Source organism: Carettochelys insculpta, chromosome 4 (assembly GCF_033958435.1).
Source record: "Carettochelys insculpta isolate YL-2023 chromosome 4, ASM3395843v1, whole genome shotgun sequence".
NCBI classification, from domain to species: domain Eukaryota; kingdom Metazoa; phylum Chordata; order Testudines; family Carettochelyidae; genus Carettochelys; species Carettochelys insculpta.
The window spans coordinates 34,723,047-34,747,341 of NC_134140.1; the positions used below are offsets into that span (position 1 = coordinate 34,723,047).

Genomic DNA, 24,295 nt, shown 5'->3' on the forward strand with positions numbered 1-24,295 from the left:
TGCCATGCAAACATAGACCTGCTGCGTTTGCATGCATCGGTTAATTTCATGCCTATTAAGTTCTGCATCCATGGGGATGATACTATACTGGTAAGCGTTTTTTTTTTCCTGTAACACAGCATTGCAAAGTTGGCTCAAAAAACACACATAGAACAATTAAAGTAAAAGAAAAATTATATTATTGGAAATAAAATTGTAGCATTTCCTAAAATTAAAAGGTGAACACATTCTGGTAAAATAAGCAAATATGTATTTAGACAGTATTTACTGACTAACAAATACAAATCTTTATCATGCTGTGGTGTGGTCTTATTATAGGAATTCATTCAACTATTTCAGAAAGACTCTCTGCATCTACAATGTCATAAGAATCATGACAATTCTAGTGCAATTTAGATTTTATAAACATTCTCTCTCTCTCTCTAGATATATACATATAAAACACTTTTAATAATCTCCTCTGCTGCTCACTTTTTGACCAGGTGTTCTGGTAAAAAACCAGGCACCTGACAACCCTATCACTAAGTGAGGGAAATAAGTCAGTGTTTTGGCTCTTTGGCACCCTTGCTTTCTCAGTCAGGATCATCTGTAATGCACCCATCTGTCTGCTGAGAGCGAACATATTCACTTAACATATTGTAGGCCAAAAATAGATTATAACTTTTCCACCACTGATAGAGGTGGTGTTTGAATCCAGTATTCAGAAGTCACATATTACATCTAACTGCTAGGCCCTATATAGAGGAATGCTCACCAGCAGTGCCATCTAGAGAAGCCAGGTGTAATTCACCGGGCAACGACAGTGGTGCTCTGTGACCGATGGCTAGAGACGGTGGTTTTTAAACCAATATGTTTTAAATAGGATGATTACACTGCACCCTGATATACCCACACTATTATTTGCAAATACAGTTTTATAAATGTAATGAAAAAAGCAACAGTTTCTGAATACACACAGAGTTATCTAAATATGGGTTTCTGACCATCAGTCTCCTATCTAACATCAAGGAGTGTCACGTTTGTAACCAGTTTAAGTTTGTAATGATATTTAAAAAAAAGATTGTCAGCTACTTAAATTGTCTTGCTTGGGATTTCAACAGCCAGTGTTATTAAACCGTATTATTAATAACAGTGTTTAATAACCAGTGTTATTAAAATGTTGCATTAAAAATTAGAGGTAATCTGAACATTCCCCCCCAAAAAAACAAACAAAAACAAACAAACAAAACAAAAACCCCAGCAACTCTGCTTTCACTGGACTATGAACAAAAAAGACTGTAATCCAACTATTATCCACATGTGAATTTTTCTTCAATTAGACCTATCATCTAAACATCAGCACAGAACTGAGAATTGCTGATACACTGCAGACGGGAACGTTTATTAGTCTCTGGGCTCCAGCCTTTCTTTAAAAAGAAAAAAGATGATGATCACACAATATAGATTACTTGGCTTATGTGTATATTAAGCTGCAATGCCAGCATTTACATTTGCAACATTACATTTTTGCTTTCTTAAGCTCAAGAGAGTTTGCTGCATCTGGTAGGCTTTATTTGTTCTATTTCCTATGCAATCATTTCAAAGCACAAACAGATAATATGATTACTGCCCAAATGGTTCTCTATTTTGTTTACCTCACTGATTGTAAGGAATAGTTATGTATCTTACGGTAACATCGGTTCTTTTATATGTGTTGTCCATGTACAATCTGTTGTTGGCACATATGTCCCCTCTGCACTTGGAGTTCAGATTTTTTTTCCACCAGCTATGTTTGTTGGGACAGATGGCTATGCCTGGACTGGGAGTGTTCTCATGACTTCAGCAGAGGGCATAAAGTGGGACTAACCCAACTGCTCCTTTGTTCCTTTGCTAGTACAGATTGCAGGCATTATCAGTCTCCTGGTAGCAAAAAAGGAAGGGGGTGTTAAGGAACAGAGAAATGGGGGTCCATCTTCCCCTTTATACATTTGTTTGAAGGCATGAGGAAACTCAGGGTGTAGAACATGGCACACATCAACAATGTAAGATGTGAACAAACGCTCAAAGGATTTGCTAGAGCCTCTGAAATGAGATTTACAGAAACTAGAGAAGAAACATTCAAGGCTATAAAGAAAAATATTAGTTTATTATGTATTTTTGCTCCTGATCATTCAAAGTAAGACATTACAGGCAATTTTAGTATATAACAATGTCAGATGTTCAAGAACATTTAATTAGCACAAGATATTACATACTGAAGTGGAATTAAATCACTGCATCTCACACACACTGACAGGAAACAGGAGTCATGGACTCTCAATCCTTTAATTTGATTTTCTTTGAGGAGTTGAGAGAGGCCCCGGCCTACCTTCTTCCATCACGATGACAGTGCAGTTGCATGAACTCTCCGCATTATCATCAGGTCAAATGCCAGTTTGCTTCTCCCTTCCTATGAATTTTGTGGCTTGGTGCACTGCAGAAAAGTTTATTCCTTTACCCCATACAATTTCACTGGAAAGTTTTCATGGAAGACAGCCATTGTCAATTTTTCCTTCTCACCCTGCCTCCAAACAGGCCTACTTCCATTCTATCATAACCTTCTAGCACCAGTGCTGTGAAACTCTGTCCATTTCACAGGGGTAGTATTTCCTGTAGTCTCAAGGGGACCCTGTCCACAACTGGTTACTATAGAAGGGACATATGAAAAGATCCAATTAACTGACAAAAGCAAGATTGGAATGTACAGTCCTTATTTTATAGTAAAGGCTGGCAGAGAGAGGTCAACCACTTTATAATCTTTTAAAAGTATTCCATTTAAAAATTTGGCTCATCTTTTGCGTAGAACTAGCTCTGTACTGAAAGCAACCATTGCAAAGATTTGGTCATTCTTTTCATTTTTTAAAAATGCATTAGCATTTGGATTATTTAAATCAAATTTCAGGCTATTATTAAATTACCCACAGCAAACGGCCTCAAGAACTTAGTCTAAATTAAGATGTGACATGACATAACAAGTGAGAGTGACAAACAGCAGGGAGAAGATGAGCAGCAATAAGATCATAAAGGCGTTTATTTTAAGGCATGTGGATTTCACTGCAGAGAAAGTAGTGGGACTTCTTGTCACAGAGATTAGTGTTGGGGTGAAAAATGTCATGAAGACGCCTGTGGAAGGAGTGGACAAATGGGACACCAAAGCAGGTAGAATTGGAGGGCTATCAGTTTGTTTTGGCTGGCAGAAAGCTACAATTTGCATAACAGCATTTTACAGTGGCACTTACAAATTATGTTTGTGAACAAGTTTAAAAAAATCTAACCTGAGGATGGAATCAATACAGCATTTAAACACTGATTGTATGTTGAATTAAAAATATGCCAAGTCACCTCGAACAAAGGAACCACAAAATGAAGTTTGTGCATGTGTGTTTGTGTGTGTTACAAACGAGGGGTCATAGTTTCAGCCAGCAAAGCACACCGTGTACGCACTGGCTTCCTCCATTCCTCTGACAGTAAGTTCCCTGGGAAGCATCACACTCCATCCTCCTCTGTTTCAGGATCTCTCTGTAACTCCCCCACCCCCTTCTTCATACCCAGGAGCTCAGTCTGGTCAATTGTTCTGGTCAATGCACCCCCTGCACACCTCCCTCCACATCACCATTCCTCCCACTCCAGATCCTTGCTCCCCACAACTCCCAATCTACAGCCCTGCTGCTTTCGCCTCACCTCATCTTCACCACTCCACATTCTCCTGCAGATCCCTGCTTCCTCCAGCAGCAGCATCATTCGCACCTAGTCCCCTTTGGAGCCCCGCTGTTCCTGCCCACCCACTTCCCTTTCACTACTACTGGGTCCCTGCTTCACTTGTCATGACTGCCCTTCACTCTGGCCCCCAATGGTCCTCCTTGCCACTCTCTCACTCCAGGTCCCTACCCCTTTCCCCATGCATGCTGCTCACCTGTTCCATCTTGGGTGCCCACTTCACTCCCTACAAACCACTACTCTTGTAAACTCAAATTTCTGGTAGAATCCAGGCTACAGTCTCACAGTCAACAGGTTACACTGCTACCTTTCCTATGTACATGAGGCAGGAGAGATTCCTATGCCTGTAGCACCAGGCAGTTTGAGGCCCTGTTTTTCATTTGAATCAGGCTCTTCCGGGTGTTCTGATTTGCATCAGAAACAACAGCTGTTTGCCACTTTATTTTTTGAAGTTGATCAGATGTGGCATTCAGAAGTTATTATAGAACAGACAGAGAAATGCCACTGAGTTAAGAGTTAGATCTGACTCCACTCAGCCAGCAGAGGACTTGACATACCTTTTATAAAACTGCCACTCTGCATAACAAAAAGCTCTACAACCCAGGGCCAAAAAATCCTCTCAGTGATATGGGTCCTTAGCTTGGCTAACCAGTTCAGTCAGTGACTGAATATAGCAGCAGCAGCAGCACCCATGTGAGACGGTTCAGATTAGGAAGCATAGTCTCCAAATTTATTGAAGCATTGGAATAAATTGCTGCTCTCCTGAGAGTCCATTGAGTCTGGAGAGCAATTATTAAGGTACAAATCAAGTGCGTGGGGTAGGGGGGAAGAAAGGGGAGGTTCTTTGAAGTTCACTTATTTCCTATTTCAGTCCCTTTCTTTCTTGCTGCTCACCCCCATCCATATATTGCCTGCAGAACAGTTCAACCCTGCAGGTCATTCCCAGACCTGAGGCTTGGCTGGGTATGAAGTGTTGTAGATCTCCTTTGTCAAACAGACTATGTGTCTTTCCACGGTGTTCCCTGGCTAAGAACATATCCAGATGCCAAACATGTGGCTGCTGGTTGCAACTGTTCAAATTACTACCAGGAAAGTGACCCAGAGAAACCTCTTCTTACCACTCTATCTCATCCTCACATTACTTGAAAATTTCATTTAATACCTTTCCCCTCTCTCATCCCCATAAAGAGATGCAGCAGGAGATGGCTGTGAATGCACTCGTGAGCAAAAACACGTACATGGGAAGACTCACTCCCAGATATTTTTGTGAGAAAAAAAGGAATGCTTGCAGAATGAACACCTACAGCAACATCAGAAGGGATGCAAACACTGCTAAAGCAACTTCAGTTTAAAATATCAACATTCACTAAAATTGTCTTCAGATATTTGTCCAACTCCAATCACAAGTGGCAAATGCATTAACCAGCTCAAGACTCTTCATAACATTTAAGTGGGTTTTAAGAGGTTCAACAGCCTAACAGCTTGCTCTCTGCATAGCAGAGAATGGTACCCAGTTTTTTAAATTCTGAATTTCATTCAAGTTTTTTAAAAACGAGGGTTAATTTTTCATTCCCTACATTGCATAATTCACAATGCAGACGACATACAAACTTCACATGTTCTAAGCCCCACTTCAAAGGAAAAATAAATGCTGTGATCCAAAATCTACATCTTGTTCTAGTCTTCTGTCTCCCCCACGCTTGTATCTTTAGTACAGTTATCCATTTCAGGTACATCTTCTCCATTGCTCTTTTCTTTTCTAAAATTCTTCATACACTTCTCCAGTCTTTTTAGGAACAAGTCTACATCTTGCTTTTTCATTCCAATTGCTGAAGCAGCATTGAGGTAAGCACAGGGATAGTCATTTGCATGTGACATAAAGCCTTTGAAAGTGTAGTTATTCACTGTTTGCAAAGACCCCAAGGGAACCACCCTGAAACAAACAATCACAGCTCAATTAAAAATGCACAGGGCTTTTTAAAGGAAGCAAAGTATTGTGAACCATTTACAAGCATTTTTATGCAAAACACCATTTGCAAATGACAAACAAATTTGTGTGAAAGTATTTGAAGAAGTAAACCAATTATTAAAGAACATTAAAATCAAAAGCTATACAAAAACAGGATGGGTAGCAATAGGACTAGAACCTCTGAACTTGATGAAACCCTGAACTTTTCAAAGATGGTATCTATAGAGACCAATCTATCCAAAGGGGACTGTAGTAGTAGGACAAGTAAAAGTGATCAGGCCAAAACCAAAAAACAGAGAAACATATCCATCTAACTGCAGTGCATACAGATTTACTGTTGCTCGTCTGTGTAGGAAGCAGAATAATCCAGCTAATGAAGCATATCTTCTGATGGGAAAATACTCAGCTCTGCTAAAAAAAGTGAAATTAACTTTGTAGCAGAAACTAGTTGACTGCAGCAATATTCAGATTAAGGAATTCTGCCAGGAAAAGTTTTAGATCATTCTCTTCTAAAAGGTTTTAAATGAAATCATTACAAATTATTTAGCCTGTGTTTCCCTTGCCACGTATTGATATTTTTTATGAATAAGATTTTTCCACCTACACTGGCTCAAGTTATGCCTGAAAAACAGGATTTTTTTTCCACACTACAAAAAGCAACAAACAACATTAGAGATTAACTTTGCATTTCCCAGGTCTTTGGCACAAAATGACTTGTTAAAAAATATAACGGAAATCATATTAAATATTCCTCTACAGTTATAAACCTTATCTTTTGTCAAGTGTGGTACTGGCTTCCACAACTAGTGAAATATACATTATTATTGATTTCTATTGCCATATTACACCTAGAAGGTCCTAATTAGGGAACAGGACTGCATTGTGCTAGGCATTACTGCCACACATAGCAAAAGACAATGAAGAATTTGGGAAAAGGACATTCTTAAGATTAGTAGCTCTAGGTGCTACAGCAGACAGACTGTACAATGTGTCATGGTAACCAGAATAACAATAGTGTTCAAATCATGACATACCAATTGTCTAACCAACGTCTAATATTTTGTGGGCATTCTGACAGTGGCAAGTTTTAAGGAGAGGTTTGACAGATTTTATGTAGGTAGTGGTTTAGCAGATTATTACAGGGAGCTCCTTGCATGCATAAGGACAGCATGGGAGAAAGGATTAGGACGTGTGGGAAAACTCAATTAATGGACAATAAAGGCAAAAAGCAGCGGAATGAGGGCTGAATCACTCTGACTCTCTATAAAAAACTTCAAACTTGCACTAGCTATATGAGTGTACACATTGTACCCCAGTATGTAAAGTCTTAAGAACCATAACAGCACAGCAAGTTTCAATGAATATGAGAAATGCTTAAAAGATCTCAGATACTCACCTTGCTCCTGATACTTGTCTTGTGAAAAGCATGGATCCAAGCTGAGTGACAGCCACATCACTGTGTTTATCTAGGTTCTCTAGAGACATAGCTGAAAACATAAATAGTTGTCTTAGAACACCTGCAGCCGAGCTCCTCTTTCACCAGAAAAGAAGCATTGATAAGTTTTTATCTAGCAGTGACTTGCCTAAGTATTTGGATTAGAATATAATTAAGATGAACATATTTAAAATATATTTAATTAGTTTTCAAGTTTCCCCTAATATATCCTTTCATTATCCGATTAGACTGTTTAGATAGCTGAGATATTGTGGGGGGAGAAGTTCCAGTTTTCTATGGTCAGCAGAGTTACTGCTTACAACGAAAAACCTAAGTAAATAAAGGGACTTGGTGACCGTCTATTTTACCAAGCATTTGCGGATGAAATAAATGTTATCAACATTATAAAAATAAATTGTAATTTTTATTTGTAATGTAGTATTAAATGCTAACATGTCAGTCTTTTTTATCCTCTTGATCAAACTAAACATATTTTAATTATGAGTTTTGTGGTCTACACACGTGGCCTGAGTCACTGAAGCACTACTTCACTTTCAGGCTGATGTAATTTCACTGATTTCAATGGATGCGTATTGGCATAAAATTAACAAAATGGTAATTACCTAAAGAAATAGAGTTGTGTGGTGTAGCCAACAGCCTCTCGTTGTACATTTCTGCTAGCTTCCTCAGCTGACTTGAAAGGTAGGAAAACATTTCCTGGGAAAAAGAAGCAATTTTCAACTAATTTTCTTGCTTTTTTCTCTGTTGAACAGATAGTACTAATTTTAGAAAGCTGTCAGCCTTCAGAACAGATCAAAGATCCAAATGGCGCCTTGTTCATATGTTTTAAGCATAGCTGATTATTTGACTCAGTGGGTCAGGCAGTGTCCTTAAACTGTTTATAGAAACCCCTTCCTGGTAGATCTCTTTCCACACACAGGATGGTGCTCAGTTGGCTCCATACTATTGTTTTCCCTTCCTGACCAGATGAAGCAGCTCCATTTGGGTGCTCTTTGGCTCTGGAGAATTCACATAGAGAAGGTGATCCACCTTTGAGGTGACTGTTGGACCAAAGCCCCTTCCAGGTTCATGCTGTGTGAAGAGGCAGGCTGTCCTTCCTGTGATAGAGGCTGCACCTCCAAATATGACAGACCACACGTACTCCCATGTCATTTCTCACCTAAACCATTCACGTCCACAGGGCAGCCATTACCAATGAGCCAACGAGCTCGAGAAGCTGCCAAAGTCAAAGCTGGTGCAGCGTTGCAGGTAGTCTGTTATGCTTTTGGGTAAGAGCTTTACCAGAGTTCAGCAAAACCTGACGCCAAACAAGATGCTGTGTGGGAACTGCCCCTAGGAAATCCTTGCAGAAACAGCCACACACAAAGCCCTTTTCTATGGCCTTTTATCAGGCCAGGGTTAAAACGGGCTCAGAGAAAACAATGCAGGACAGTTGAGACATCATTCCTCGACATATATTTTTTATTTCTTGGTGAATACTGTATTTTACATTTATATAGTGTCCTTCCTCCTGAAAGCGCCCCAAATGACTCAAATGTACAGAACACATCACACCACTGGCAACTCACTGGTTCATAACTCTGCATGTCAATAAGATGTGGTGAGGAAATTTGAAAGAAATTTTGGCCCACTACACAAGAACAAGCCTCCATTCTTATAGCAGCCCCACACCATCTTTCACGTCCACGACAGGACTATAGCTGTGATACTCAAAACGTAAGAAGCTGAACATTCAGTGAAACATGATGATATACTTGAGCAAAAATTCAATTAATAAGCAGCCACTTAAAAAAATATAACCCTACATGATGGCAAAGAAAAGAGGAATTAGCATATCTTTCATCCATCTTTTTAGCTTCCCAACACAACTCTAAAACACACATTTTCCATATTTGATAAGAAAACATTCTTGTTTCTTATCAGTTGAAATCGTTCTATGCAGAATCAGAATATTTCTCCTCGTTAGCATCACATATCTGAATACAAAACACTGTTACAATATTAACTGTTAACCAATTACACCAGATTTAAATCTTTGCTTTTTAATTAATTTAATAGTTGGGGGAGTTCAGACTTCATTTGTCCAAAATGAGATAAACACTGTTTTATCTTCACTGTTGGCCAAGTTACGCAAACTTGCTGCCAGCAATGGTTTAATCTGAACTAGCCTTAGTGTAGGGGGAAGAAACGTGCAGTTTGGCATCTTTCACAAGAGAGCTGTAACTGCCACCAGCTCCTACAAGGAACAGCATAAGGACAATAGGTCAGCATATGAACCACCTTTATATTAAGCAAGAGAGCAGTGGTATGAGTATGAATGTATTTTGTGTCATACACTATGTTCTCCTCCCCAGTCAGCTATACTGTGCAGATAATGCCCCTGCTCATCCTCTTTCAGGAACAAGTAGATGGTTATGTTGCAGCTGCTGCTCAAGCTTTCTAAACATCATAGATAGGCGTCAAAAGTTCAGATATAATTTCAACAGACAGTTCTTTTGTTGAAAAGAATGCCAAAAGCAGAGATGCTCATGTGATATGACTAGCTATCCCGGCTAATGCAGACGTGGCATCATAATAGCTGACTTCCTCCCAACTCCCACCCCTTCTGCCGCACATCATGGCTCCTTCAGGCCTTCACCAACCAAACAACTCAGTGTTACTGTTGTTCCCCTTACACCTCAGTACAGAACAAATATAGACAAGAGTCAGAACAAACTACTCTTCCTAACAATCCCTATGGCCTCTGAGTTGTCATTTTCAGCACTTCACATAATATCAGAGGGTGTGTGTGTGGAGTGTGGGGTGGGGGGAAGAAGGCAATGGCAAATAGATTTTAAGTTTGGTACCTTCATTCCTGGCTATCAGGCATCAGCTTGTTCCTCCTCCTGGCAATAAAGTTTTTGTTCATCATTTACTTCAGTACAACTGCCCACTTGCTACTCATGGCCATTGCTTCAGCATCCTCATCAACTTTAGAACACGACATATAATCATCTTTGCTACAAAAAGGAGCATTAGAACTCTCCATGGGTAGTCCATCTTGTGCCTCTCTGACTGGAACCAGTTAGACCTGGTGAAATACACTTCACTTTTTAAGTGGCATCTCAGAGTTTTTAAAGAACAAACTGGGGTGGGGGTTAGTTCAGGGAAACGCAAACACCCACCTTTCTTGTGCCACTGCAATTAACTGAATGGTACCCTTCTCCTTAAATAAATCAATTGAAAATGACTCCTGAGCTGCCCCCCTTAATCATATGTGATGGATTCAAATCAAACACACAGAAAGCATCACGTCACTTAAATGAATCAAACCACCTCTAAGTTGAAGAGTAACAAAGAGAAAGCTGTGTTAATCTATATACTATCAAAAGAAAAAAGCAGTCAAGTAGCACTTTAAAGACTAACAAAATAATTTATTAGGTGAGCTTTCGTGGGACAGACCCACTTCTTCAGACCATAGCCATACCAGAACAGACTCAATATTTAAGGCACAGAGAACCAAAACCAGGATCAAGGTAGACAAATCAGAAAAAAAAAAACGATCAAGGTGAGCAAATCAGAGAGAAGGGGGTGGGGAGGGGAGTCAAAAATTAGATTAAGCCAAGTGTGAAAACAAGCCCCTATAGTGACCCAGAAAATTCCAATCTCGGTTCAAACCACATGTTAATGCATCGAATTTGAATATGAAAGAGAGTTCAGCAGCCTCTCTTTGAAGGGTGTTGTGAAAATTTCTCTTCAGTAACACGCAAACTCTTAAGTCATTAACAGAATGGTGCACTTAATGGCCCACTTGAGCTCTTGAGAGGTCTAGTCAGAGCAAAACAAACTTGCAAGTGGCTTCTCTGAGCAGTAAGTAGAATAAAAACTTGCAGCAAAACACTTCAGCTTTGCAGTGGCAGTTTGAAATCAAACCCCAATACTTCTACAGTTTGAGTACAACAGTTTGCCCATTTTGCAGATGGCTTTATTTATATCAGCCTGTTAGAAGCTTAAAAGTAACATTTATTGCCCAGCCAGGCGCTACTGTTTGGCTCCTATTGCATGACAAAATAAAGTTCACTATCCTCTCTCTTTTCACAACAAGGGTCACTAATGTGCTCATCTATATCAGTATTGTTTTTAAAACCTGATTTGTTAATTATTTTGTGCTCCCACTACTGGCTATTTATTTTTGCAGCAGCAGAAGATAATGCTGCAAGGCTGTGTCTACACTAGCCCTCTTCTTCCAAGGGGGCATGATAACCACTGTGAGCAGGGAATAGCAATGAGGTGCTGCAATGAATATGCAGCACCTCATTGGCTAATTCTCACCACAGCAACTTCAAAGTTGGGAGTAATGGCACTTTGCAGTAGCACGGGTACTTCAAAAGTGCCCGTGGCTTGGCTATGCTGCATGCTGGCGCTTTGAAGCTTGCAACTTCGAAGTTGCCGTGGCGAGAATTAGCCTAATGAGGTGCTGCATATTCATCGCAGCACCCCATTGCTATTCTCCGCTCCGGCTGCTTACCATGCCCCCTTTGAAGAATGGGGCTAGTGTAGACACAGCTCAGGGGAGCGAGTATATTTACAATGGCTGTTCTCACAATAAATTTATTGAAGAGAATGGTGATGGAAGAAAGTTATATTAGAACAGTAAGACCTTTCCCAACATTTTAACACTGTAAGCGTGTGTCATTTTTAGACTTCTCATTGTAGTATTTTTGTAATACATTTTATTTAATAAAATAATTTCAAATTTGTGTAATTGGGTTCTCAACCCAATGGCTTAGAACAGTAATTTTTCCTCATTTATGATTAGAAATGTAAAATACTAAATTAGTCCAGAACTGCTACTTGCATGTGGAGGGACTGGATGAATCGGGAGAATGAAAAGTTAGGAAAGGAAACCTGTGTATATGCATTTTCATCAAACTGACTTAAAACCTCTCTATGCATATTTAAATGTTTTCCTATTTTTAGTAAAACAGCATGCTCTGAACCTTAGAAATTTTATTTTCCATTTAACTACATCTAGATAATCTATAAATAGTTACCTAACCCATTCACTCTGCAATAAATAAAATACTTTTCACATATGGCAGTATTTTTGGGGGTCAAATCTATAGTTGACCTCTATTATAAAACTATTTTCTGCTGCATGGAAAATCTGTAAGTACACTAAGCAAATATATACAATGAGCTCCTACTTAAAAGAAACGCAGCTGAATACAATTGATTTTTATGTGGTAGGCACTATAACTCAGTTTTTAAAAGACTTATCATACTAAAGGGTGTATTGAACTACCGACATGGTAAATGTCAGTTAAATTGCTAGGGGGAAAGAGAGAATGGAAATGTGAAATAGCTGTTCTACAAAACTTCAGCGAGCTATTAAGGTAAATGCTATTATATGAAAATGTACTGCACTTGTTTTGGCATTCTAGTTTGATTTCTAATCCGTAAAACAAAGCTATCTAAGGGAAAACTGAAAATTCAGTTAGTGCTAGAGGCAGAGGATATTGAAAATGCTAAATGACATGGTCATGTGGGACATAATGGCAAACTTCACAGAAGCACGCACAAAACTGAAGAAATTTCTGAAGACATGAGCAAAAAATAAAATAAAATAAAATAAAATAAATCAGTGCTGTTTCAGGAACTAAGTTTGATAACTTGGATAATAGAGGCCAGTTTCTCATTGACTGTTAATTAGCACAACTCCACTGAAATCCAATCTACCCAGAGTTCTCATACTAGACAGACCATGGAAGTCCTGATTATGACTACAACAGAAAAGTCTTCAGAAATATGATTTATGGTTTCCGTTAATAAAACCAACTACTACCGTACATACAGTTCAATATAAAACAAAACAGGAGTCATTTAGCACTTTAAAGACTAACAAAATAATTTATTAGGTGATGAGCTTCTGTGGGACTGACCCTTGTCTTCAGATCTATAGCATTTCCAGTCCAGAAGCACAGAAGTCAAAAAATTGCAATAAAAAACTGACAATCAAATACATGCAAAATAAGCAGAACATGTATTTGATTTGTCAGTTTTTATTGCAATTTTTTTTGGACTGCTGTGCTACGTAACTGAGCCTGGACTGGAAATTCTACAGAGCTGAAGAAGTGGGTCTATCCCAGGAAACCTCATCACCTAATAAGTTTTGTTACTCTTTAAAGTGCTACATGACTGCTGTATTGCTTTGTTACAATACAGACTAACATGGCTACCTCTCTGTTACAGTTTAATACAGATATACATAAATGCACACACATTCCCATTTTTGGGGAGAAACGTTATTTTATTGGCCATACATAATTTTGGAATCTTCACGTTTTGATGCAGAATCTTTAGCAAGATATAAGTAGTTGAAATCTATCATATATTTATATTCTACAAATCTTCTAGTTTTGAGGCACTAAATTAGACACAAAGAGCTTGTCATCTCAGGAGATGGTAGGTTTAAAAATTATTTGCAATGGATTATGGGAATACTTAGAAGCCCCACTGTGGTAGGTCCTGTACTCAAACAGCATAAAAAGATGGTTCCACTTCCTGCCCCCAATTAAGTGAACAACTGAATTCTCAGATTTAGCTATAGAGACAGACAAATGTTCAGTTCTGAAGGGGATCTGAGCTGTCATGGCTTTAAGTGATCTTTGCCCCCTCCTGATCCTGGGTTACTCTGGGATATAGAGACGTCCCTGGCATAATACAGAAATCCCTTTGGGCCTGACTTGGCCCTGGTCTATTCTAAAAAAATCAGACAGACCTAGCTACACCACTCCAGGAAGTGAAAAATTCCACACACTGTGTGACAAAGATATCGTATATAGACAATGTAGATGCAGCTAGGTTGGTGGATTAACTGCGTTAAAATCCCTTCCCATGGATGTTGGAAGCATCTACGCTATGGCACTACAGTGCTGCAGCCCCGCTGCCACCGAAGGTGCCCTCAGTTATGGCAGCCTCCAGGGGCACATCCTGTGAGCTGCAGCATTGCACAGAATCTCCATGGTTACATGCATGATGTGACCCTTTCCCCATTACACCTCTGTCCTGACCAAATCCCCATCCCACTTCTATTTCAGACCTTCCAAAGTGCTCCTAAGAGGACAACCTTACAACTATCTTCTACAGCGCCTCCCTGGAAAGATAGAGATTTTAGAATCCCTAGTGCAGTATAAGCATCTCACCCATAAGAACTGAGATAAGGGTGTGTGTGTGTGTGTGTGTGTGTGTGTGTGTGTGTGTGTGTGTGTGTGTGTGTGTGTGTGTGTGTGTGTGTGTGTGTGTGTGTGTGTGCGCGCACGTGTGGCATTTGAACTATTTCAGTTTCAAAGTAACACCTAGCACCTGGCATCTTCAAAGCAATTTACAAAACCATTAATCTCAACCTAGCATCAATTTCCTTATTTTTCACCTAAAAGTGCTAGAACAGAGATTAATGTACCTGATCTTCTGAATAAACATAATTTAAGTAAATGGGAAATGCAGAAGTTTAGCACCTCTGAAATCAGTCCGTAAGAGTAGGTCTACAGTTGAAAGGATGCAGCATCACTGCAATGCTTCAGTGTAGACATTACTTATATGAACAACAAGTTCTGTAGCACCTTAGAAACTAACAAATTTATTATTCAATGGACAGAAGTGGGTCTTACTCATAGAAGCCCATGACCTACTAAATTTGTTAGTCTCTAAGGTGCTACAGAGCTACTTGTTGTTTGTGAAGCTACAGACTAATATGGCTACTCCTCTGAGACTAATTACCTCAAGAGTACATGCTGTAGGTAAACTACCTCCCTGAGAGGTGGTAGGTTCCATGATCTGGCACTTTGTGGGTTAGGCTGCAACAGATATGACCCTCTGGGGCCTAGATTTATTTTTACATTTTCTTAAACATTCTTTAGTTTTCAGAACCCTTGAGGAAAAATCAAAGGTAGGAATATTTGAAAAGGCTGATTAAAAATGGAGCCCCTCTCCAACCTTGAGACCTGCAGCTTGCTGAAGTTTCAACTTCTGAAATGACAGAGCTAACACTGAAATCTCATTTACTCTGAATATTAGTATAAGTAACGTAAGTTTTTAAAATGTGAACTGGATTATAAATGGAGGGTTAAATACTCAAAAATGTTTGTGTTAACAAAGCAGGAAAAACAAACAAAAAACCCAACCCTCCACCACATTAGTAAGATACCAACACATTGCTGAACATGACCCTCACATTGTATACTCAACTTTTTGTTTTCAACAACAACATAAATCCCACCACACACACAGTTCTGCATATACATTAGCTTTACATCCAGGAATCTCTAATACAGATTCTGGACATGTATACTGCTTTGAACCCCTTATTCAGACTAGGTTCCTACGTAACTGAAAAACATAATTTAAGATACTACATTTATGCATTAATGTCAGCTCAGTGAAAGAAACTCATGGAAATTATGAATCTAAATGAAGGTTGTACAAAACATCTGAAAGTTCCTTATAAATAGAAACTCCTGCAGTACCTCAAAAAATATCTCAAACTGTAACATGCAACTCTAAAATTCACAACATTTGAGACAGTAGCAAATCTCTCTCCTCTGGATAACAAAAAATATTGGAATGCTGGTATTTTGAAGACTTAGTCTTAAAATTCTTATAAGTACTTTCTCTCACTATTCCTAAGTTCCATTGTAAGTAGAGCAGCAAAATAATTTTATGTTGGACTGTACAGACAACATATACTGCATTCATATTTATCAATGTAATCTAAATGTTATTGGTAACACATACATAAAACATATAAAAACCAAAATGTTCCTCTCCATTGCACCCTTCTTTTTCATATGATTTTTATATACTTCATACTCGTGTTATTAAGGAATGTAAGTGACTCTTCAAATAACTGAAGTTAGAAATATCTAGGTCACCAAAACAAAATCTGTATTTCTCTTCAAAAGGAGAAAGTAACTTTCAAGGTTGTGTCAGTTGTGGACAATGTGTTCTGACCACTAGGCTACTGAGAGAGCTACAGAAAACAGTTGACCACAATTCTCTGTAGTTGCCTTCCTGATATTACCAACATATCAAATGGATAGACACATCAGTAAGATGTTCTCCACCATGTAGATAAAAGCTGTTAAATATGATACTGAGACTTGGGTTCCTTAGTTTTCATGTTTATTCTGTGCTAATTAACAGCTCTTCAGCATGAGTAATACTACACATCGGGTGTCAAGAAAAATATTACCACTATGTTTAATACATTCTGTTTGGTTCAGCCAATGAAATAAGCATGTAAAATATAGAATTCATGTTAAAACCTTAAATAAAATTTGATACACAAGCTTATCATTTAAGAGCCTCCACAGATCACCTCTTAGAAACCTAGACTTTACAAAATATTCAAATTCAAAAAGAGAAAATATTGGTGTATTTGTCATATTTGACTTTGTCCATAATTATTCTTTGCATTCCAATAGTGCTTAGAGTCCTCTGCTAAGATCAGGAACCAATTGCGCTAGGCAGGCTGTAAACACATAGCAAGAGACAGTCCCTGGGCTAATAGATATAAAATGACTGAGGCAATACTTGCCTTTAGGTGTAAAGTGTGATGATGGAGGTGACAGGGTTAGAAGATGGTAGAAAGAACAAACCAAAACCAAAAACTGCTGTCATTTTCCTTCCCTCCACACACCTCCCGGTCACAGCAAAACAGTAGTGAAGTTGTCTGTGATCAGTCCTTCCTTCCCAGGGACACCCACTGCCTTTGTCCCTTAAAGATATGTCAGCCTCTCATGGAGGTTCGCCTTCTGCCAACTTCAACCACTTGCATTTTAAATACACGCACTCTTAGGATAGGTTTATACTGAAGGAAGATACCCATGGCTGGCTTGTGCCAGTGGACTCAGGCTAAAGGGCTTGAGCTAAGGAGCTATTTAACCATATATAGATGTTTGGACTCAAGCTGAAGCCTAAGCTCTGGGACCTTCCACATTACAGCATCCTAGAGTCCAGGTGTCTGACTGAACATCTACAAAGCACTGGGAAAGCCCCTTAGCCTGAGCCCAGCAAGTTTGCTTTCAACTGTGGTGCAGACATATCCTTGGATCCTTTCACTACTCTGTCCTTGGTCACACAACTCCTTCCTCAATATTGCCCTGAACCTCCAGGTCCCCCTATTTCATGCACACTCCTCCCTCTGCCACCAGATAACAACATACCCCTTGAGACAGCTCTCCCTAGTGAAGGGCAGAAACTGAGTAGCCTGGCTCTTGCTTCCCTCTATTACAAAAGATTATCCTCCTTTATTTAAGCAGCTGGGCTCTTTCTTTTGAGTTGAGCTGAAATAAACTGCAGTAACGTTTGATGTAAAAAAGAAAAAATACTTGTAGTTTTTTATAGCCTCACTTTTTTGAGTAGGTGTAGGCTGCACCAATATAGAAAGAAGCATTCAATGTCAAGCTATAAATAGCTCCTACAGACAGCATAATAGCTCTGCCTCTGCAGAGCACAGACAATAAACTACCACTGTTAGAGTTATACAGTTCAGAAGCAAGCACATTTAAACAAAAGGGGTTCTTATTTCTACCACAAATCAAATAAAGGAAATATTTACACCAGATATAAAGTATGTTTATAGCATATAGCCACATTTTAAATAAAAAGACTTGCCTATTGAATGAAGTTGTAAATATCTAATGCTTAATTCACTTCAGAAACCTAGTTGCAGGAAAAAAAAAACACCTTTACTTTTGAAATATGTAGTTTGTGCATAAAAGGTTTAGAGCCAGAAAAGAATTTAGATATTTAGCTGTGTCTTTAGGATTTATATACACAATTTAGATTGTCAAAATCTCTAAACCCTTAACCTATCACATAAATTCCTAGCAATAAGACTCCCATGGTATCTAATATCTGCTTAAATCTTACAGTTGGCATCCACCTCGTGACTAAGCTTTGGCGGGATCCTCAAATTAGGAGTTCCAACACAGCAGGAACATCTACCACCAGTACAAAATCCTGTGGCCTGGTGGCTTTATTTTAGATCATATATTACTGACAGGATGCAAAATGCCTGACAGTTACACAGGATGCATTTGCCTAGATTGATAGCAATTCTGAAATTAGATATCCAATCTAAAACATACACACTCCCATTAATTCTACTACAAATTATTTTCAAGTTTCAATTAGAATTCCTTCTGTGAGCTTTGTACTTTCAAGTCAAATGTCAGCCCAAATATGCTCTTAAAAATTTATCTGTGTTTCAAGCAATTTTCTTTTCTAAGAGAGATGGGAATTGCACTGCTGTTACTTTTAAAAGTAACAGGTCTGTTTCAGAAGTCTCATAGATTCATAAGCAATGAGGTATGTGGCTCCTGAAATAGAGTAAGAGATTTCAGATTAATTTTCAATAGTTTGGGATCCCAAATAAACAGGCAAACTGCGTACAGTCAGATGTACACTCCCGGGCTGAACTGTGATTGCATTGTAATTAAAATGAAAAAGAAAGGCTGTGTGCCAAACAGCTTACCTTTCTCTCTTTTAGTAGCTGTCTGTAGCCACTTGATCCCAGGGACAGTAGTGTAATGAGGACATCTAAGGAAGGAGATGCTGATGCTCTTCCTGAAGCAATGATACACAGGTTATTCTCATTTTCATTCTCTCTCACAAATACATACATAAAGGAAGAAGCAGATATTAAAGTTCTATGCAGTAATTTCACAAAGATAAGTCAATCTGTAAATTATTTACCTGGATACATCTTGCTGATATCCTGGATAAAGGAATCACTGAAGCCAGCAATGACAGCACCACCTACTGGAACCATAAAGTTTTTGTCCAGGCTCTGAATGAAAGCATCTATTCTACCTACTCGAGCACCCTAAAAGCAAAAACAAAAAAACACAACAACCCACACACATGCACACAAGAGGGAATTAGTGTTTGACAGCATCCTGCCGTATTATTGGGTAAAAGCAATGGACAGGGAATTATATCAATAAAACTCACAGGCTGTGTCTCCACATGCTGCTTCTTCCAGAAGTGGCATGCTAATGAGCTATCCGGAAGATGCTAATGAGGCAAAGATGCAAATTTTCTGTGCCTTATTAGCATATTGGCATGCAGTTCAGAGTCCGGAAGAGGCTCTGGAAGATCCCCGTGGGCCGCACATCTGCAGGTGTACTTGCAGACTCTGAACCACGTGCCCATTTGCTAATGAGGACTGGAAAATTTGCATCTGCACCTCATTAACACCTTCTGCATAGCTCATTAGTGTGCCACTTGTGGAAGAAGCGGCACGTGGAGATACAGCCACAGGCCGTGTCTACACTGCACAGCCCGTCTAAAGGGGCATGCTCATGAGCGAAGGGGAACATTCAAATGAGGTGTGGATTTAAATGTCTCACACCTCATTTGCATATTCCCACAAGATCTTGCTTCTGGACGAGCCTTTTCTGGAAGGCAAAGCTGCCGTGTAGACGGGATTCCTTTGGAAGGAAACCTCCCTTCTGAAGAACCCTTCTTCCTCAAACAAGACAGCGGATGTAAAATCTGCAACAAGGCTACGATTTCTGAAGCACAAACCCCATGAATTCAGAGAAGGCCTATGTCCTTTATTTGCAGGTCAAACTAACAAACCACAATGGTGCTTTCTAGTCTTTTAAAAGCTATGAATTTATGAATTCTTCAGTGAGCTGAGAAGTATGCAGCAGCGTGAAATCAGTGTAATATATTCAAGTGTACAATGTATTATACATTAAATCAAGACAAATATATATCACTAGTATCTATGACATATATTGTCACCTATATTTTCTTAACAGCTTTTAGGGCCATGCGTATGAATATCAGAGGTTAAGCACTTCTATTCATTCAGGAGAAAGGTAAAAGTAGAGCAATTTGACAGAGTCCTGGTAACAAAATCTTTTTACTACCTCCCCCGCTCCTTCAAAACCAGAAGCTTTTTTCATTCTTATCTCTTCTTCCCTTTTGGTTGGTTAGATTGACCCCTTCTAGCATTTATTTCCTCATGTTCACCATGGTATCTATGCACTATCCATTGTTCTATTAGCACTGAATATGTAGAGAGGTAATGGGGTGTTTTTCCTTTTCCATTTATGTCTACCACTGCACTGGAGTGAGGGATGAAATGCTCCAACTTCCCAAACTCTTGTGGATAACAGTGGTTTGGGTCCATCAGAATCCCTTAGAACTTTTTCCCAGGGTCCATTGCTCTTCCTTATCATTGGCAAATTCTGCTGCTATTATCATGGAACACATAGGCTCCTGACTATACCTTACAATCAATTTCCTCGTAGACTGTATAATTAGATCTATTAGAAAATAAATGTCTTTTGTTAATAAACTCTGAAATAATTACATCACATGTTTAAGATCATATCATAAGAAAATTTAGCTACATGCCAAAAAGAAATGCACAGACGAATACACTAGTACATATCAATGTCCTTGTCAGTGTTTTTTGACAAAATTATCACTTGTTTCCATTTGAGATAACACAGGAAAATCAATTTCTTAATATTTTGATCATGCTTATGAGAAGTTTAATCTATAATAATATAGTTTCTCTGATAAGAAATCCTCATTAGCTGTAGCCTAATACTCAGCAATTACGCAGCCCCATACCTGTGAAGATCAAAACACTTCATAAACAATTACCTTTCACCAAACCATTGTAATGCATGTATAATAAATACACCAAATAAATTTTATGAAATGTTGGAAAAACAAGGGCCTTCAACCTGTCAGGAGCATGTAATAGCCATGATCTCACTTCAATTATTGTTCTTTTTATTAAAAATATGCTTGCGAAGATTAATAAAATCTTATTGTTTAAAGGGTCACCATCAACCTGAAATCTAGCTCAATGTCTTTAAAAAAGTAGTTTCACACATTAGACTCAAACTAAGATCCCTTCTCTTTGCCTGTGATTTTTTCCCCCAAAAAAGAGGGTTTGTAAAATATTTTCCTCTCGCTTGTTGACATCTGAGACACCAATTAAAAGGGGAAATATTAGAAATGATAAAATAGTGCTGTCAGGTGCACAAAATTGAAGATGCAGAAAAGAGAAGTTACTCACTTGTAGTAACGATGGCTCTTTGAGATGTGTCCCCGTGGGTGCTCCACAGTAGGTGTCGGGCTCGCCCCGGCGCCACAGATTGGAAATCTTCTAGCAGTTTCCTCTGGATTGCGCATGCACCGATGCGTGCTGCTCCTTCGCACGCCCTTGGTCATGTGCGCAATCCGTTCCCTGCCAGTTCTTTGACCAACCTCCCCGGATGCTCCTGAAAAACACCGGACAGAGATCCGAAGCGGGGAGGATGGGCAGGTAGTGGTGCACTCACGGGGACACATCTCGAAGAACCATCGTTACTACAAGTGAGTAACTTCTCTTTCTTCTTCGAGTGGTCCCCGTGGGTGCTCCACAGTAGGTGACTACCTAGCAGTAACCCCAAGTAAGGAGGTGGGTACTCGATTCACGTGCAGCTTGCCCTCGAGAGGACTGCTGTCGACAGACAGGTATCCTCATCGAACACCCGATGCAGGGCATAATGCTTGGCGAAGGTGTTATAAGATGACAAAGTCGCCGCTCTGCAAACGTCTTTCAACGCGATTCCCTTGAAGAAGGGCGTTGACGCTGCCACCGCTCTGGTGGAGTGAGCCTTGGGTGGAGCTAGCAGAGGGGTCTTTTGGAGCTCATAACACAGTTTTATGCAGGACACAATGTGATTTGAAATTCTCTGGGAAGAGGTCCTTCCCCTTTCGACCTGGGAGCGAGAGACACCAGGAGTCTGTCTGTTTTCCGAAAGGGCTTAGTTCTGTCTATGTAAAAGGCCAATGCCCTCCTCACATCTAGGAGATGTAGTTGCGCCTCGTTGCTGGAGCTGTGAGGCTTCGGGTAAAATGAGGGTAGTACTATTGGTTCGTTAATGTGGAACTCCGAGGAAGCTTTCGGAACGAAGGCTGGGTGTAACCGTAAGATCACCGCTTCCTTTGAGAATACTGTGCAGGGCGGCGTTGCCATCACTGCTGCGAGTTCGCTCACCCTGAGGGCTGACGTAATCGCAAGAAGGAAGGTCGTTTTTATGGTAAGTAGTTGGAGGGGTGCCGTGGCTAATGGTTCAAAGGGTGGTCCCGATAGCATGTGGAGTACCAAGTCCAAACTCCATGACGGTGGTAGTGGTTTCCGAGGGTGGTACAGGTTTACCAGCCCCTTCAGGAACCTTGTAACGATAGGATGGGCGAATATGGTGGGCCCTCCCTCTTTGTGCCGAAAAGCTGATACAGCTGTGAGGTGGACCTTTAGCGAGGATAGAGAGAGCCTGTCTTGTTTGAGGTCCAGCAGGTATTCCAAAATTACAGTTATAGGGACGTCGAGAGGAGCTAACTGCTTGGAAGAGCACCAGGAGATAAATCGTGTCCATTTCTGTTCGTAAGTCCTCCTGGTGGAGGTCCTTCGGCTACACTCTAAGACTTGTCTTACTCCCTCCGTACACGTACTTTCTAAGGCGCTGAGCCATGGATTAGCCATGCTTGTAGGCAGAGTCCCTGAGGGTGCGGGTGCACTATGGACCCCTGAGCCTGCGTAAGTAAGTCCGGCGCTACCGGCAGGGGGAGCGGTGGATGACCCGACATGCGCAGAAGCAGGGGAAACCATTGTTGCTGGTCCCAGGTTGGGACTATGAGTATCATGCGAGCTCTCGCCCTTCTGGCTTTCTGCAGAAACTTGTGGATGAGTGTTGTGGGGGGAAACGCGTAGAGTAGAGGGCCCTTCCATGAGATCACAAAGGTGTCCCCCAAGGACCCCCGCCCTATTCCTGCTCTGGAGCAGTACTGAGGGCATTTCTTGTTGTGTTGGGTGGCAAACAAATCGACTTGGGGAAACCCCCAGGTGCGAAATATGCATCGGAGCAGGTCGGAGCAGATCTGCCACTCGTGCGTGAGTGTAAAGCGCCTGCTCAGTTGGTCTGCCTTCACGTTGTGGACGGCGGGCAAGTACGAGGCTTTCAACGTTATGTTGTTGGCAATGCACCAGTTCCACAATTGGACTGCTTCTGCGCATAGCGCACGGGACCGTGCCCTTCCTTGTCGATTGATGTAAAACATGGTGGAGGTATTGTCGGTATTGATCCCGACTACTTTGCCGTGCAGGCATTTCCAAAAATGTCTGCACGCATCGAACACTGCTCTGAGCTCCAGTATGTTTATGTGCAGTGTCTGTTCCGCGGGGGACCATAGCCCTTGCGGCACCTTGCTGCCAATGTGCGCTACCCATCCTATGTGGGAGGCATCGTTTGTAAGAAAAATAGAAATTTGTGGTTGGTGGAAGAGTACTCCCACTAGCAGGTTACTGGGATCTGCCCACCACGCTAGTGACTTTCGTACTTCCATCGTGGGCGATACTACCCTGTGGATGGTATGGGCTGCCGGTCTGTAAACGCTCGCCAGCCAATACTGCAGGCTTCGCATGTGTAACCTGGCATTCTGTACCACAAACGTGGCGGCCGCCATGTGCCCCAACAGTTGCAGACATGTTAGGATCGGCACCGCGGGGCTGTACATCATGACTTGTACCAGGGATTTGATGGTGCGGAAGTGGGTGCTGGGCAGGTGTACTCTTGATGTAATAGAGTTTATGCACACCCCTATGAATTCTATATCTTGTGTGGGTTCGGTCTTTGACTTTGCGAGGTTGATAACTAGGCCCAGTGAAGTGAACGTGTTCGCGGTGACGTGTATCATGCGTAGGACCTCTGCCTTTGAGGCCCCTTTCAGTAGGCAGTCATCCAGATATGGAAAAATAAACACGCCCTGCCTGTGCAGGTGAGCTGATATCACTGCCAGGGTTTTGGTAAAGATGCTGGGTGCCGAGGATAGGCCGAATGGAAGAACCCTGTATTGGAAATGCTCCCCACCGACCGTGAAGCGGAGGAAACATCTGTGTGCCGGGTGGATTGTTATATGAAAGTAAGAGTCTTGTAAGTCGAGGGCTGCAAACCAGTCTCCATCGTCCAGTGCTGTAAGTATGGAGGCAACTGTAATCATCTGGAAGCGCCGTTTGCGCAAGTATCGGTTGAGGCCCCGTAGGTCCAAGATCGGCCTCCAGCCTCCTGTTTTCTTCTCTGTTA

The 24,295-nt window shown here is 40.6% G+C and overlaps 1 protein-coding gene across 1 annotated transcript in view; it reads right to left on the bottom strand.

The window, feature by feature from the left end:
• Nucleotides 1–1,889: 1,889 nt before the first annotated feature.
• SEPSECS (Sep (O-phosphoserine) tRNA:Sec (selenocysteine) tRNA synthase) overlaps nt 1,890–24,295 on the bottom strand; it is a 47,033-nt gene continuing 24,627 nt past the window's right edge. Inside the window, exons 7-11 of the mRNA XM_074991767.1 lie at nt 18,897–19,026; nt 18,676–18,767; nt 7,763–7,856; nt 7,101–7,191; nt 1,890–5,668 (exon numbers count right to left, since the gene is read on the bottom strand). Of these exons, the coding sequence (XP_074847868.1) occupies nt 5,413–5,668; nt 7,101–7,191; nt 7,763–7,856; nt 18,676–18,767; nt 18,897–19,026 (663 nt within the window). The 3' untranslated portion in view covers nt 1,890–5,412. The remainder of the gene's footprint in view (nt 5,669–7,100; nt 7,192–7,762; nt 7,857–18,675; nt 18,768–18,896; nt 19,027–24,295) is intronic.